The 14,031-nt window shown below is 44.7% G+C and overlaps 1 protein-coding gene across 1 annotated transcript in view; it reads right to left on the bottom strand.

Annotated features, from left to right (window-relative positions):
- Positions 1 to 8,270, bottom strand: part of CAMK4 (calcium/calmodulin dependent protein kinase IV) — a 289,756-nt gene extending 281,486 nt beyond the window's left edge. Inside the window, exon 1 of the mRNA XM_075836731.1 lies at positions 7,730 to 8,270. Coding sequence (XP_075692846.1) covers positions 7,730 to 7,899 — 170 coding nt within the window. The 5' untranslated portion in view covers positions 7,900 to 8,270. The remainder of the gene's footprint in view (positions 1 to 7,729) is intronic.
- Positions 8,271 to 14,031: the final 5,761 nt, after the last annotated feature.

Here is a 14,031-nt window from a genome sequence, read left to right on the forward strand (position 1 = left end):
CACTCTCTCTCAGCCTTGGGAGAGGAGCTTGTGAGAGCAAAACAGACTGCATTCATAACAGGTTGTATGGTCTGCATGGTTTATGGTGCCAGGCATTAGGCCTGCACTGTTAGTTAGGATACCTGACTGTATAGTTAGTGCCGGACAGGCATAGAGTTTTCTTTTTTGTTTGTTTTCTTTTTATTTATGTACAACCTGTACATAAAACTGGTTGAGGCCAGTAGTACCACATCTTTGCTGTGCGGACTGAAATTTACTGGCGTGTTTGATACCAAGTGCCCGTCTACCCCAGGAGACGACGGTCCCGCTACCCAATCCCCTTACTATATATATATATATATATATAACACGACCATAGAACAAAGTAACGGCACCAGGACTTTAGAGAAGATGAAACACGGTAGATTTATTCACCTCAAGTGAGCGACGTTTCGTTACGTCATAGAACCTTTCTGAAGCTACCTGTGACGAACCGAAACATCGCTCACTTGAGGTTAATAAATCCACCGTGTTTCATCTTCTCTGAAGTCCTGGTGCCGTTACTTTGTTCTATCATCGTTATATATATATATATGTGTGTGTGTATATATATATATATATACACAGCACACAAAAAATGGCGACAGCACACTGCGAACACTAATGCCACCTAAGTCACTAAATATAAATAAATATGCATTACTGCTAAATCTACTTACAGTAGAAAGATTCTTAGCGCACTTTGTGACGCTACTTTGTTCTATGGTCGTTTTATATTCAAGTTGGGGAACTGATTCATCCTCTGGTAACGTGCACAGGGCCTAATGTTTAGGTGTGTTGGAGTGCTGTGTTCATTTTTATCTGGATTGTATCTGTAGTTTTGCCGGAAGCAATAGCGTAGTTGACTACGCTATTGCTTCCGGCAAAACGAGTCCGGTGCACAACAGAGACAAACGGAAACCATGGGCACCGGATCCGTTACCATTGAAAATTAATGGTGATGGTGATGGTTTCCGTTTGTCTGTCCCGTTCTGATGGAAAGCTCTGACGGAACGTCAGAACGGGACCCCAACGCAGATGTGAACGAGGCCTAAGTTGTTGTAGGAACCAAAGTGACCAAAGACACAGTCAGGTTTTTTTTGCCCTGCTTTACATATTATGTAATTACAGCCTTAGAATATTTAATAAATAACAGTAACAGCAAAGTCAATTATTTTGCAAATATTCTGCTTTTATTTTCCACTGCATGTTAATTTATGTAATTTATTTTCCCTAAACGCTTTGATTTGCATAACTTCAAAGCAGAAAAACAAATTTGATTAAAAATAAATAAGACAGTAATTAATCCCATGAATACAGTGCTGCTTAAAGTAGTATAGTAATGTAATTTATGCTCTAGAACCAGGATCAAATCATTTGGTGAGGAGTAAAGGTCCAATTTCAGCCTGACAGTTGTTGTTTTTTAAAACAAAAAAATAAATTTACAAGTATATTTCAAATGTAATCTGTATGCGTACAAGTGCTCTCCCAAGATGGTGAGCGTGAGAAAGTGTCATGTATATATCCTACTACACGGTACAGATTGATAATAGGCTTTTACACTGTCCAGTATGATAATACTGTCCTGGTCATCACTAGCTCATTTATAGACTGAAGAAGCCTTCGTGGCATTCCAGTGCAATACCCAGGGAATGCCACCGATCTGGACTGTTTTAAAACATAGTTAATTTTCTTTCCATACAATTTACTTAAAGGGGTTGTCTCATCTTGACAATCTTGAATGGCCACATGTAATAATACATTCCACCTGTAGTGGCCGCTGCAAGAAAACTAAGAAACTGATGGCAACCTTCCCCAGCAAAATCAACTGTTCGGGTTCTCAGGATCTGGACTTATGTTGATCAGATGATTGCCATGGCAGCTCTCATAAGGATTGTCTGTGAGGCGACAGTCACTGTAAGGCTGGATTCACACGAGCACATTACGTCCGTAATGGACGGAACGTATTTCGGCCGCAAGTCCCGGACCGAACACACTGCAGGGAGCCGGGCTCCTAGCATCATAGTTATGTACGATGCTAGGAGTCCCTGCCTCTCCATGGAACTACTGTCCCGTACTGAAAACATGATTACAGTACGGGACAGTTGTCCGGCAGCGAGGCAGGGACTCCTAGCATCGTACATTACTATGATGCTAGGAGCCCGGCTCCCTGCAGTGGGTTCGGTCCGGGACTTGCGGCCGAAATACGTTCCGTCCATGACGGACGTAACATGCTTGTGTGAACCCAGCCTTAGGGTATGTTCACACGCTGAGTCAAAAACGTCTGAAAATACGCCGCTGTTTTCAAGGGAAAACATCTCCTGATTTTCAGCCGTTTTTTAAGCCACTCGCGATTTTTATGGCGTTTCTTATGCACGTTTTTGGAGCTGTTTCTATAGAGTTCATGAAAAACTGCTCTAAAAACGTCCCATGAAGTGACCTGCACTTCTTTTTCGCGGTCGTTTTTTTACGTGGCCGTTTTTAAAAAAACTGCCCGTCGGAACAGAATGCCGTTTTTCCATTGAAATCAATGGGCAGATGTTTGGAGGTGTTCTGCTTCCAATTTTTCGGCCGTTTTTCGGGCGTTTACTGCCCGAAAAACGGCCGAAAATAGGCCGTGTGAACATACCCTAAGTCTATATGTGTAATTGAGGTATAAAGGTCATTGCAGGTTGTAGGTACTCCTGGAAGAAGTAAATAATTATCTCTACTGTCCTGCAAATAATGACACCTGTATCTGGAGAAGTGGAAGATGTTTACATTGCTCTTATGCAATTTAGTCCTGTTTCATTTCTGTGATTTTTTTTGTGTCAAGACATGATAAAGATGGCAATCACAGTAAAGGAATTTTGTGAGGTATTCCTTGTACAAAAGTCTAGACGTCTTACAGATATGCAAAACCATAATCTAACCAAATCTATTTTATATCATGAAGCTGCACATTGTATGTGAAATATGCACATAAAACATTGTAACTGAAGCCTAAAGCTGGCCATACACGTGAAATAACTGGTCAGCCGAAGGCTTGTTCGGAAAAAAACAAATTCTTCCCAATGCACGAGAGTGTAGTGCCTGTATGTTTATTTAAAGAGGCTCTGTCACCAGATTTTGCAACCCCTATCTGCTATTGCAGCAGATAGGCGCTGCAATGTAGATTACCGTAACGTTTTTATTTAAAAAAAACGAGCATTTTTGGCCAAGTTATGACCATTTTTGTAGTTATGCAAATGAGGCTTGCAAAAGTCCAAGTGGGTGTGTTTAAAAGTAAAAGTCCAAGTGGGCGTGTATTAGGTGCGTACATCGGGGCGTTTTTAATACTTTCACTAGCTGGGTGCTCTGATGAGAAGTAACATCCTCTTCTCTTCAGAACGCCCAGCTTGTGACAGTGCAGATCTGTGACGTCACTCACAGGTCCTGCATCGTGACGGCCACATCGGCAGCAGAGGCTACAGTTGATTCTGCATCAGCGTTTGCAGGTAAGATCGACTTACCTGCAAACGCTGTTGCTGCTGCAGAATCAACTGTAGCCTCTGGTGCCGATGTGGCCGTCACGATGCAGGACCTGTGAGTGACGTCACAGATCTGCACTGTCACAAGCTGGGCGTTCTGAAGAGAAGAGGATGTTACTTCTCATCAGAGCGCCCAGCTAGTGAAAGTATTAAAAACGCCCCGATGTACGCACCTAATACACGCCCACTTGGACTTTTACTTTTAAACACACCCACTTGGACTTTTGCAAGCCTCATTTGCATAACTACAAAAATGGTCATAACTTGGCCAAAAATGCTCGTTTTTTTAAAATAAAAACGTTACTGTAATCTACATTGCAGCGCCGATCTGCTGCAATAGCAGATAGGGGTTGCAAAATCTGGTGACAGAGCCTCTTTAAGTAGGGCGAAGGGAATAAGCCACTGCCAAGATCCCACTGGCGGTGGCGTATCTTCTGTGGGAACAAAGGATTGGGCATGTGGAAATCCAACATGCTTGATCCTTCTTATTCCCAGCATCCATTGTTGGGGGAGAGTCAGTAGGCCTCCATACACATAAGATTGTTGGCCGATTCTACCGAAATTTAGTTTTGTCTAAAGTGTTTGGGCACTAAAACCTGAAGATTCAGGTGTGATTGTAGTTAACCCTTAGGCTACATTCACACGAACAAAGCCCACCTCGGACGTGAAAAACTGCAGTTTTCCACATCAGAGGTGGACCAGTGTGGGACGCGTTGTCACGGATCCCCCACAGACTAGAGTCTAAGGAGGGATGCATGACACGGAGTAAAATAGGACATGTCCTATTTTTCTATGGATCGACTGTTCACACGCTCCGTTGAAACAACGGTCATGTGAACGGCCCCATTGAAATACATGAGTCCGTTTGACGGCCGTTGTTTCAACCGCTGTCACACGGACGAGATTCACGTTCGTGTGAATGAGCCCTTATATTGTAGACATCTATGTCGTGTCACACTCACAGGAAGATGAAATGATAAGATGCTTGGTGAGATCCTTATATAGTAGAGATTCTTTAGCTGTGAGCGGTTTATTTTTCTTCTATTTTTTTATTACTTTTTGGAGATAATAACAGTATCATAACAAACATAATGAAAATGTTTTAAAATTAATTTAAAACTGTGAGCTACATCCATTAAAAGTTGCTTAGATTTATCCATAGAAGAATCTCAGACAAAAAAATCTAGTCAAGTGTAGACACTATTAGGGAAGACATTATTAAGAGTGTGCAATGTCCACCACCTGTAGAAGCTTGCAGAGAGTAGTCCACCACCTGTAGAAGCTTACATAGAGAGTAGTCCACCACCTGTAGAAGCTTACATAGAGAGTAGTCCACCACCTGTAGAGGCTTACATAGAGAGTAGTCCACCACCTGTAGAGGCTTACATAGAGAGTAGTCCACCACCTGTAGAGGCTTACATAGAGAGTAGTCCACCACCTTTAGAGGCTTACATAGACAATAGTCCATTACATGTAGAGGCTTACATAGAGAGTAGTCCATTACCTGTAAAGGCTCAAATACAAAGTAGGTGACAATCAATTGCTGTAGATATGAAACAAACAGAATGAGAACCATGTAGGGTGTTAACAAAATCAATTCGGCAACCATAAAATTGTGGAACACCCAAAGATTTCAACTATTGAGCTAGCAAATCAATCAGCAGCAGGAGACTGGCAGAGCATAGAGGAGAAATCACAAAGGTGAATAAGGGGTGGCATGGTGGAGAAGGCCCCAGAGTCCATCTCACAGCATGTCAACTTGTAATTCAGGTTTCCTTACCCACAAGACAATTCTGGGGAGTTGGTGACCTCCTGCAATATTTTTAAGGAAAGCTCATGGTCCGATATGGAGATTTCAAATATAAATTAACAGTTGAATGCAAGGCTCAAAGGAGACCCCTCCTGCCCAAGTCCAGCCATGCCCCACCAAGAGAGTGATTTTTACATTGGAGTGTTATTGTTTTTTAGGAAAGTAAAACGCGTCCTCACCACTCTATAGGCTAAAGCAGCTCCACAGAGTTAAGAACTTACCACCAAAATCCCATTGCTCAGGTTCCTGGACCATTGTGAGTGTGCATAAGGGGTGTATAAGTGTTAACCACTAAAATGTCCGGTTTTGTGTGTAGTTCGGCTTCAAGACTTTAGATTAAGCTACATGAAATAATATTTCTACAGCAAAAAGTATTTCACACAATCGTTCTAAGAATGAAGCATAGTAAGCAGCTGGGCAATTGGAAAGGCCCGGTGGTTTAGGGGACCCACTGACACCACCGCCCCTCTACTGCTCCATATAGACAACAGGGCCCAATAGTGGACCCCCACCTAGAGCATTTGCAGAGCGAATGCTTTCCAGGCTGAATAGGTGAGCGTCTCGCATTGAGTGATGTCAGCCCAGAGGCAACCTCAAGCCACCCTGGTTGAATGTTGTAAATTGTTCCGGAAAGTGCCATGATGTTTATTACATTTGCTGACATGTCTTTTATTGTTGTTGGTTGTCTAACTGTTGAACAAAGCATCTGCAGCCTCTAATAAGAAGACAAAAGGGTAAAGTTGGGAAACAGGGCCTGTTTTGTTTCAGTTACTCTAGTAGCATTTTCCTGTCCCCTATAACAATCCACCTTGAGCCTGATTTTTTTTTTCCGTTGTTTGAATCAATGAATATTTTCACGTTAATAATGTTTATGTCGTGTCCAGTGCTTTTATTTAATACATATATTTACTACGACAAACCCATTTACATTTGTACACTACGTACATTAGAATTATGCTTTTATTGCAGGTTATGGCATGACACAAGGGTCTAATGTACGAGTCATTGTACACAAGAGAAAAACACACACACACACACACACACACACACACATACACATATATATATATATATATATATATATAATATATTTAAAAAAATGGCATATAAAAATTAGATCTCCACTATATTTGTAAATTGGTACCGTCTACATTTTACAGGATTTCCTCCAGTTCAAGTTGTGAAATGCTCATTATGTGTGGTTGAACTTTTTAACATTTGTTGCATACACTGCCATTTTCAGTGGCACTGTAACAGAAACGACACCTTTGATATAGAACCCCTTTATTTTGACCATAATGAAATCATATTCTTACATAATATTTGCTATAGAAGTTACAAAAAGGCATTTACATACGGATGTAGCATCTTTATCTTGACTCTGATATCACACAATAAACGCCATTGAAAAGCCATTGAAATAGTCAAGTTAAAGTTGCTTTACACTGTGTATTTAATGTGTTAAAAGTCAAGCTAAAGATGGCTACATAGACCTATTGCCCTGATGGCACAAATTCATATATAGTGTTATTACATATTATTTTTCTTCCACTTCCAACCTGTTAAATACACAATATACGCAAAAAAACACCATAATATCCTTAAATCACAACAAATGATCAAACATTAATTTCCTATCTAACATTGCCATTTATATCATCAAAATCAATGACAAAAATGACACAATCTCTCCTGCATATAATGAAGAATTTTCTCCCTAACACTTACATGATTAAAACAGGATTAGGATGATAATATATTATAATAATAGCACCAATGTACAGTCACAATAAATATATATATATATATACACATACATATACATGCCTTCTCAAGTTCATTGTTCCAGATCAGACAAAGTGTAGATAGTGACCTCAAGAAGGTGGAGACAACATCTGATCTCCAACAGGGGGCAACAAGATTAATCCTATGTGATCCACCTGCTGTGCGACAAGGTACGATCACAGCATAACAATGGCTTATATCTATCTAACCTCATCTAGTGAAAGCTGCACAGCACAGATCTCCATGTCAGCCAGACCCAATGTAATGAGACGTGTGTAATAGCTTAATAACAGGGGGACGGCAGATCCTGGGCAGATCCTTGGCTGCTGTCCTGAGATGTGGTGTGAATAAGAATGCATGGTGTCTCCAAAGACTTCAGCTATTATTACAATCCATGCTGGTGATGATCAGCACTGCTACCAGCTCCTGCCATCCACACAACATCTGCCCTCTCCTCTCCTGCTTGCTGCCCATTCATGAGAACACATAGGATGAGATATTGAATAATGATTCTTGGAACTTCCATGCGGAATGAGACACATGGCTGCTGTGTGTGCAGGGGAGACAAGCACCGCTGCATCCACCAGACATGATCTGCTCCACTTACCGTCCCAGCTCGGACTCCAGCTCGTAGTAATGGGCCAAGGTGTCCTTGTTGGAGCCATCGATCCAGTAATCCGGTGCAGCGCTGCCAGACCTGGAGGAAGAGGAGGAGGAGGTAGAGGAGGATGCTGAGGAAGACGACGAGGACGAGGAGGGGAGAGTGACTTTCAGCATCTCGGGGAGGTAGAGGAGGACAGGGCTGTCAGGAGGGGGAATGAGATACAGGCACTCAGCTCAGCTCCTCAATCAATAGAGCACAGATCCCAGCCAATGGGGTAGCAGCGGCAGAAGGAGGCAGGCTCTGTGTGTGCCCGGGATGAGACACCCTGCTGCTGAGGGACTGCCACCCAGTGCCCTCAGTTTGCTTGTGAGTAGTGGGATGCAAGGAGGGCAATGCTCACAGAGATGTCACAGTGAGGCTGTGCCTGCTGCGCACTGATGCCCCCACACCAGCCCAGGGATTTTCAGTGTGCAGCAAAGCCAGAGGTATTTATAGGCACACTTGGAGTTTGTTTAGTGGATGTGCTGCCATCACTACCACTGTGTGAATGGATGAAGATATTATTCACTTCATATAAAGGAAGGGGGGGGGAATATAAAATATACAAGGGTTTAGTGTTGTATCAAGAAAACAAGCCACAATAGCCAGGAAAAGCTCTACATCAGGGAGATATAAGCAGTGTCTATAGGATCAGAGCAAAAACACCATCCCTCAATGGGTTAATATGAATAATAGAGTAGACAGGGAGGGAAGGAAGTAAATCACTGCTCCAGACTACACTCCCTGTGATTACTGTCCCTCTACTCAGCTGTCCCTGGGGAGGCAACTAGTAATGTCTCAGCTGACCAGTCCCTCCATTGATCTCTCCCTGGGGGATGCTCCTCTTATCTCTGATCTTTCATTGAGCTGTCTCTACTCAACAAGATCACCAAAACCTTAGTGACATCCAAAGTGGTAAAAGATAGTACAAGAACGCAGCTACAGTATATAGTCTGCTCAGCAGCATATAGCCGTGATGTATAGCCAAAAGCACCTGCACATATACCAAGTATTTATGAGCACAGTGCATCCCACATTAACCAGCCCTCTGCAGAGCTCCAATGCACTTCTTCCACGTCACCAACTCCTATTATGCTAACTAGAGGGAACCTCCACCAATTGGTAGGGGTGAGGTTGCCCCGCCACCGTTTCCAAAGGGATGCTCTATGTGTAAAGTGACACCGGCTTTAGACAGATCAAACATTAAAAGGTTTTCCAAGCTAATGAAAAAAACAGAAAAGTACATGTACTGTATGTGTCTGAATGGTCACTAGGTGATGCCACTATATATAGCTCCGAAAGAATTATTTTTCCTTTTCACTATGTTGCTCAGCTCTCTGCAGCACCATTTTATTAATTTTGCTAGGGCTTTCTGTGGACAGGATTGCTACGTAAAGGACTACTGTTCCCATGATTCCTGTCCTCTCTCACAGACATTACCTCTATGTACAGCTGCCTGCATGCCCCTCTAATTCAAGGTGAAAGGTAAGGCCCCATGTACACGACCGTAATTTTGATCCGCAATTACGGATCCATAATTGCAGATCAAAATACGGATACATTAATTTCTATGGCGCACGGACATCTTTCCTTATATTTATGGGAAGGTGTCCGGGTCGCAGAAGGGATCTGCAAAAAAATAGTACATGTTCTATTTTTTGAATTTACGGACCGTGCTCCTATATTTTAGAATGGGAACACAACCCGCAAATGCGGGTGACTATCCGTGGCCGTCTGTGCCCGTAATCACGGACCGTAATCACGGACCGTGTTTACGGGCAGGCCCTGTGCAGGGGGCCTAATGCTGTAATAACTCACTGTCTGCTACTGAGACACAGATCTCCTATTCTTCTACTCACTAACTAGCACGTTAAACAGGATTCCCTCCAAGACAGGTAGGTAGGGAGCAGTAAATATAAGAGGCATGTGATGTGTGAAGTCCTATACTACAAGGAGGGGGAGAGGGGAGATAACCACATGTTATGTGTACAGGAGGTCACACAAGCAGGAGTTAAAAACCATGAGCATGGTCATGTGTCTGCATGGAGATGTTCTGCCAATAACGATAATATTTTAGGCTGCAGAAACTATACATTCACCCAATGAATGAGCGTTTGCTCGTTCATTGGCTGATCGTTGCCATGTTTACACAGGGCAATTGTCACGTTGGGTTCGTAGACCCACTGGGCCATACCACCTTGGCCCATGGCATATACGCACTGGGCCGTACTGCCATGGGCTGATACTTCATTAAAGTCTGGTGCGCGCTGCCCCTTTAAGAGCGGGCACGAGCGTGCGCACGCACCCTACGAGATCCGGCCGAGGTGAGTGGAAGTGAGCGCTGGCGTCTACTGAGGAGGAGACTGGGACCAGCGCTCGCCGACCCATGGCTGCGGCCGTCAGGGGGAGAGTGAACCTGACGGCCCGCAGCAACGGACATGACAGTATCCCCCCTCTTACGCGGGGGGCTTCTTGGGACCAGAGCGAGAAAGAAACTTCTTCAGAAGAGTAGGAGCATTGAGGTTCTCCTCTGGCTCCCAGGACCTCTCTTCAGGACCAAACCCCCTCTAACCCACCAAATAAAAAGTCTTTCTCACTCTCTTGGTGTCCAAGATCTCCTTAACCTCGAAGGTGTTTGAAGGGCTGCTGGAGGCAACCGCAGGGCTAGGAGTCTTGGTAAAGTGGTTCAGAACCACCGGTTTCAGGAGAGAGACATGGAAGGAGTTGGGGATCTTGAGGGTAGGAGGCAGCCGAAGCTTGTAGGCGACAGGGTTGATCTGCTGCAGGATCTCGAAGGGTCCGAGGAACCTGGGAGCAAATTTGTATGATGGCACCCTCAAACGAATATTCCTGGAGGACAGCCAGACCTTCGTGCCAGGAAGAAACTGAGGAGGTTCTCTTCTCCTTGTGTCCGCCTTCCGTTTCATGCGGTCGACTGCCAGCAGGATGGAGGATAGAGTCTGCTTCCAGATCTGCAGAAAGTCCCTAAAAGCAGTGTCAGCAGCTGGCTGCACATACTGAACAGGAAGAAACAAAGTCCATAATGTCCTTAAGCAGCATGGGCCACCAGAAATGATGAGCAATCAGATCCTGAGTTTTACGGGTCCCCGCATGACCTGCCAGTCTAGAGGAGTGTCCCCAGCAGAGGATTCTTCCATGGTCAGCCAGGCGCACAAAAGTCCTCCCTGGAGGAATGTCCCCCAACTTGCAGGGGATTGACAGAGACCATGCAAGACGGATCAATAATGTTTCCTGTGGAATCTCCATGGTGTCTTCTGTCTAGAAAGACCTGGACAAGGCATCAGCCCTGACATTCTTGTCGGCCGGGCGATAATGGAGCTCAAACTGGAACCTGGTAAAGAACAGTGACCACCTGGCCTGACGAGGGTTCAGCCTTTGGGCCGTCTGAAGATAGGTGAGGTTCTTATGGTCCGTAAAAATCAGGATGGGTTGAGCTGCGACCTCTAGTAGATGTCTCCCCTCCTCCAGAGCCAATTTGATGGCCAGTAACTCCCGATCCCCAATCAAGTAGTTGCGTTCTGCGGAAGAGAAGAGCTTAGAAAAATATCCACATAACCTTGACTTGCCCTTGGAGCCTCTCTGGAACAGGAGTGCACCAGCACCGACAGAGGATGTGTCCACCTCCAACGAGAACTGTAGAGAAACATCTGGATGATGGAGGATAGACGCTGAGGTGAAGGCACTCTTCAGGCTATTGAATGCGTACTCTGCCTCAGGAGTCCACACCTTGGCGTTCATGCCCTTCTTAGTGAGGTTAGGAGAAGTCAGTGAGGAGAAGTTTGGAATAAACTGTCTGTAGAAATTGGCGAATCCCAGAAAGCGCTGTATGGCCCTCGAGATCCATCTGGGGACCTCGATTCGAGACGATGTAGCCCAGGAAGGGGAGAGCATCTTTCTCAAACACGCACTTCTCCAACTTAGCGTACAGACGATTCTCCCTTAAAGGACCAGTGTCACGAAAAAAAAATTTTTTAGATCAACTTTGATTTTAGTGTGTTATTAAACATTTTTTTATTTATTTGTGTGTTTGTGTTTTACTTTTTTTTATTTTTTCACTTTTTCTTCCCTATGGGGGCTGCCATTTTTTTTACCATTTCTGTATGTGTCGATTAACGACACATACAGGCATGGAATACGGTACATACAGTCCCATAGTGAATGCGAACGGGGCCCGTTCCATCCACTATGCTGTACGCCGTCTGTGTGGGAACGGCGCATGCGCCGCTCCCACACAGTCCAAGTTGAACTGTGCGACGTCCGGCGCCATTTTCCTGTGGACCGGAAGTCGCGGCCGGACAGTAAGATTACTACTTCCGATCACGGCTTCCGGACTTCTGCACTTGGAGCGGCGGTAGCAGACGGAGCGGACGGACCGGAGGGAGCGGCGGTGGCAGGAGCAGGTAAGTTATTTCTATGTATGTTCGTGTTTTAGTGTGTGTTTACTGTGTTAGCTCAAAAAATGGCGACACACAGTGTAGGAGGTTTGACCGTTCAATCCCCTCGTTTCTCCCGGCACTAGCCAGGATAAAGGAGGGGGGATTCTGAGAGCTCACTAGAGCGAGTGAGTTTTCTCAAATTTTGCAGCATAAAGCAATGTGGTTGCTTTACCACATGCAATGCTGCAATTTTGGGAATTGCTCCATCTAGTGACCAGCGCTGGGAAATATTATAAATTAGAATCTAATTTATAATATTTCCTGACTCGTGAAAAAAATTAAAAAAATTAGAACAATGTTTAATCACCTATACACTAATTCTTTAACTAAAAAAAATAAATAATTTTTTTCTAGCGACACTTTCTCTTTAACCGCAGCAAAACTTGACGGACATGTCTCTGATGCATCATAGGATCTGGAGAAAAAAATCAAGATATCATCAAGATAGACTACTACACATACATAGAGGAGGTCACGGAAAATGGCATTAACAAACTCCTGGAAGACTGCGGGAGCATTACACAGGCCGAAGGGCATTGCTAGATATTCATAGTGTCCATCACGGGTGTTACATGCAGTCTTCCATTCGTCACCCTGGCGAATCCGTACACGGGGAAGGGATGCGCCAGGAATCAGCTCGATAGGGCAGTCATAAGCCCGGTGTGGAGGCAATGTCTCCGCCTCCCTCTTGGTGAAGACGTCCGAAAATGCAGCATAATGACCCGGCAATCCTGCCAATGACCGAGGTAGCGAAGGCTGAGCCGAACGAATCTGCACCAGGCATCGGCTTTGACACTCAGGGCCCCACTGGAGAACCTCTCCAGAATTCCAGTCCAGGACTGGGAAATGTAGTCCGAGCCAAGGCAGGCCCAGCAACACAGGGTTAACAGCTTTGGATAGGATATAGAACTACAGAAGTTCGGAATGAAGTGCTTCCACTTGGAGCATCAGCCGCTTGGTCACTGCTATAACTGGGTCTGGCAGAGGTAGTCCATTTAGAGATGCAACCGTCAACAGCCTCTCCAGGGGTGTGGTGGGTAATTGAAGAAGATCCACCAGGTCTCTACAGATGAAATTAGCAGCGGATCCAGAGTCCAGTATGCAGAGACCTGATGCGTTCTCTCGCCAGACACTATGGTCACTGGTATGGACAATTTAAACAGAAGTCCTTTCTTACCCAAGGTTGTCTCTCCTAGAAACCCTAGGTGTTGGGATTTTTGGGGACACAGACGCACAAGATGGCCACCGAGGCCGCAATATAGACAGAGTCCCGAAGTGCGTCTGCATTGTCTCTCCTGGGTAGATAGCTTACATTGGTCCATCATCACAGACTCCTTAGGAGGATCGACATCTGAGGACAGCAGGGGTTGCTGCAAAGTAGGGGCCAGACTAGGAAGGCCTCCCTCCCGAGGCGTTCTCTGATCCATATATCAATCCGGGCGGAGAGAAGGATGAGGTCATCCAGGGTAGATGGCAGATCTCGAGCGGCAAGTTCGTCCTTGATTTAAGGAGACAGTCCATGCCAGATTGCAGCCACCACGGCCTTATTGTTCCATAACAGTTCTCACGCCAGGGTGCGGAAGTGGATGGCGTACTCGCTCACGGAGGTTTCTCCTTGGCATAGGTTAAAGAGGCTCTGTCACCAGATTTTCAAACCCCTATCTCGTATTGCAGCAGATCGGCGCTGCAATGTAGATTACAGTAACGTTTTTGTTTTTTTCAAAAACGAGCATTTTTGGCGAAGTTATGAGCATTTTTATATTTATGCAAATGAGCCTTTCTTAAGTACAACTGGGCGTGTTTAAAGTT

The sequence above is a fragment of the Rhinoderma darwinii genome, chromosome 1, assembly GCF_050947455.1.
Source record: "Rhinoderma darwinii isolate aRhiDar2 chromosome 1, aRhiDar2.hap1, whole genome shotgun sequence".
Classification (NCBI taxonomy): domain Eukaryota; kingdom Metazoa; phylum Chordata; class Amphibia; order Anura; family Rhinodermatidae; genus Rhinoderma; species Rhinoderma darwinii.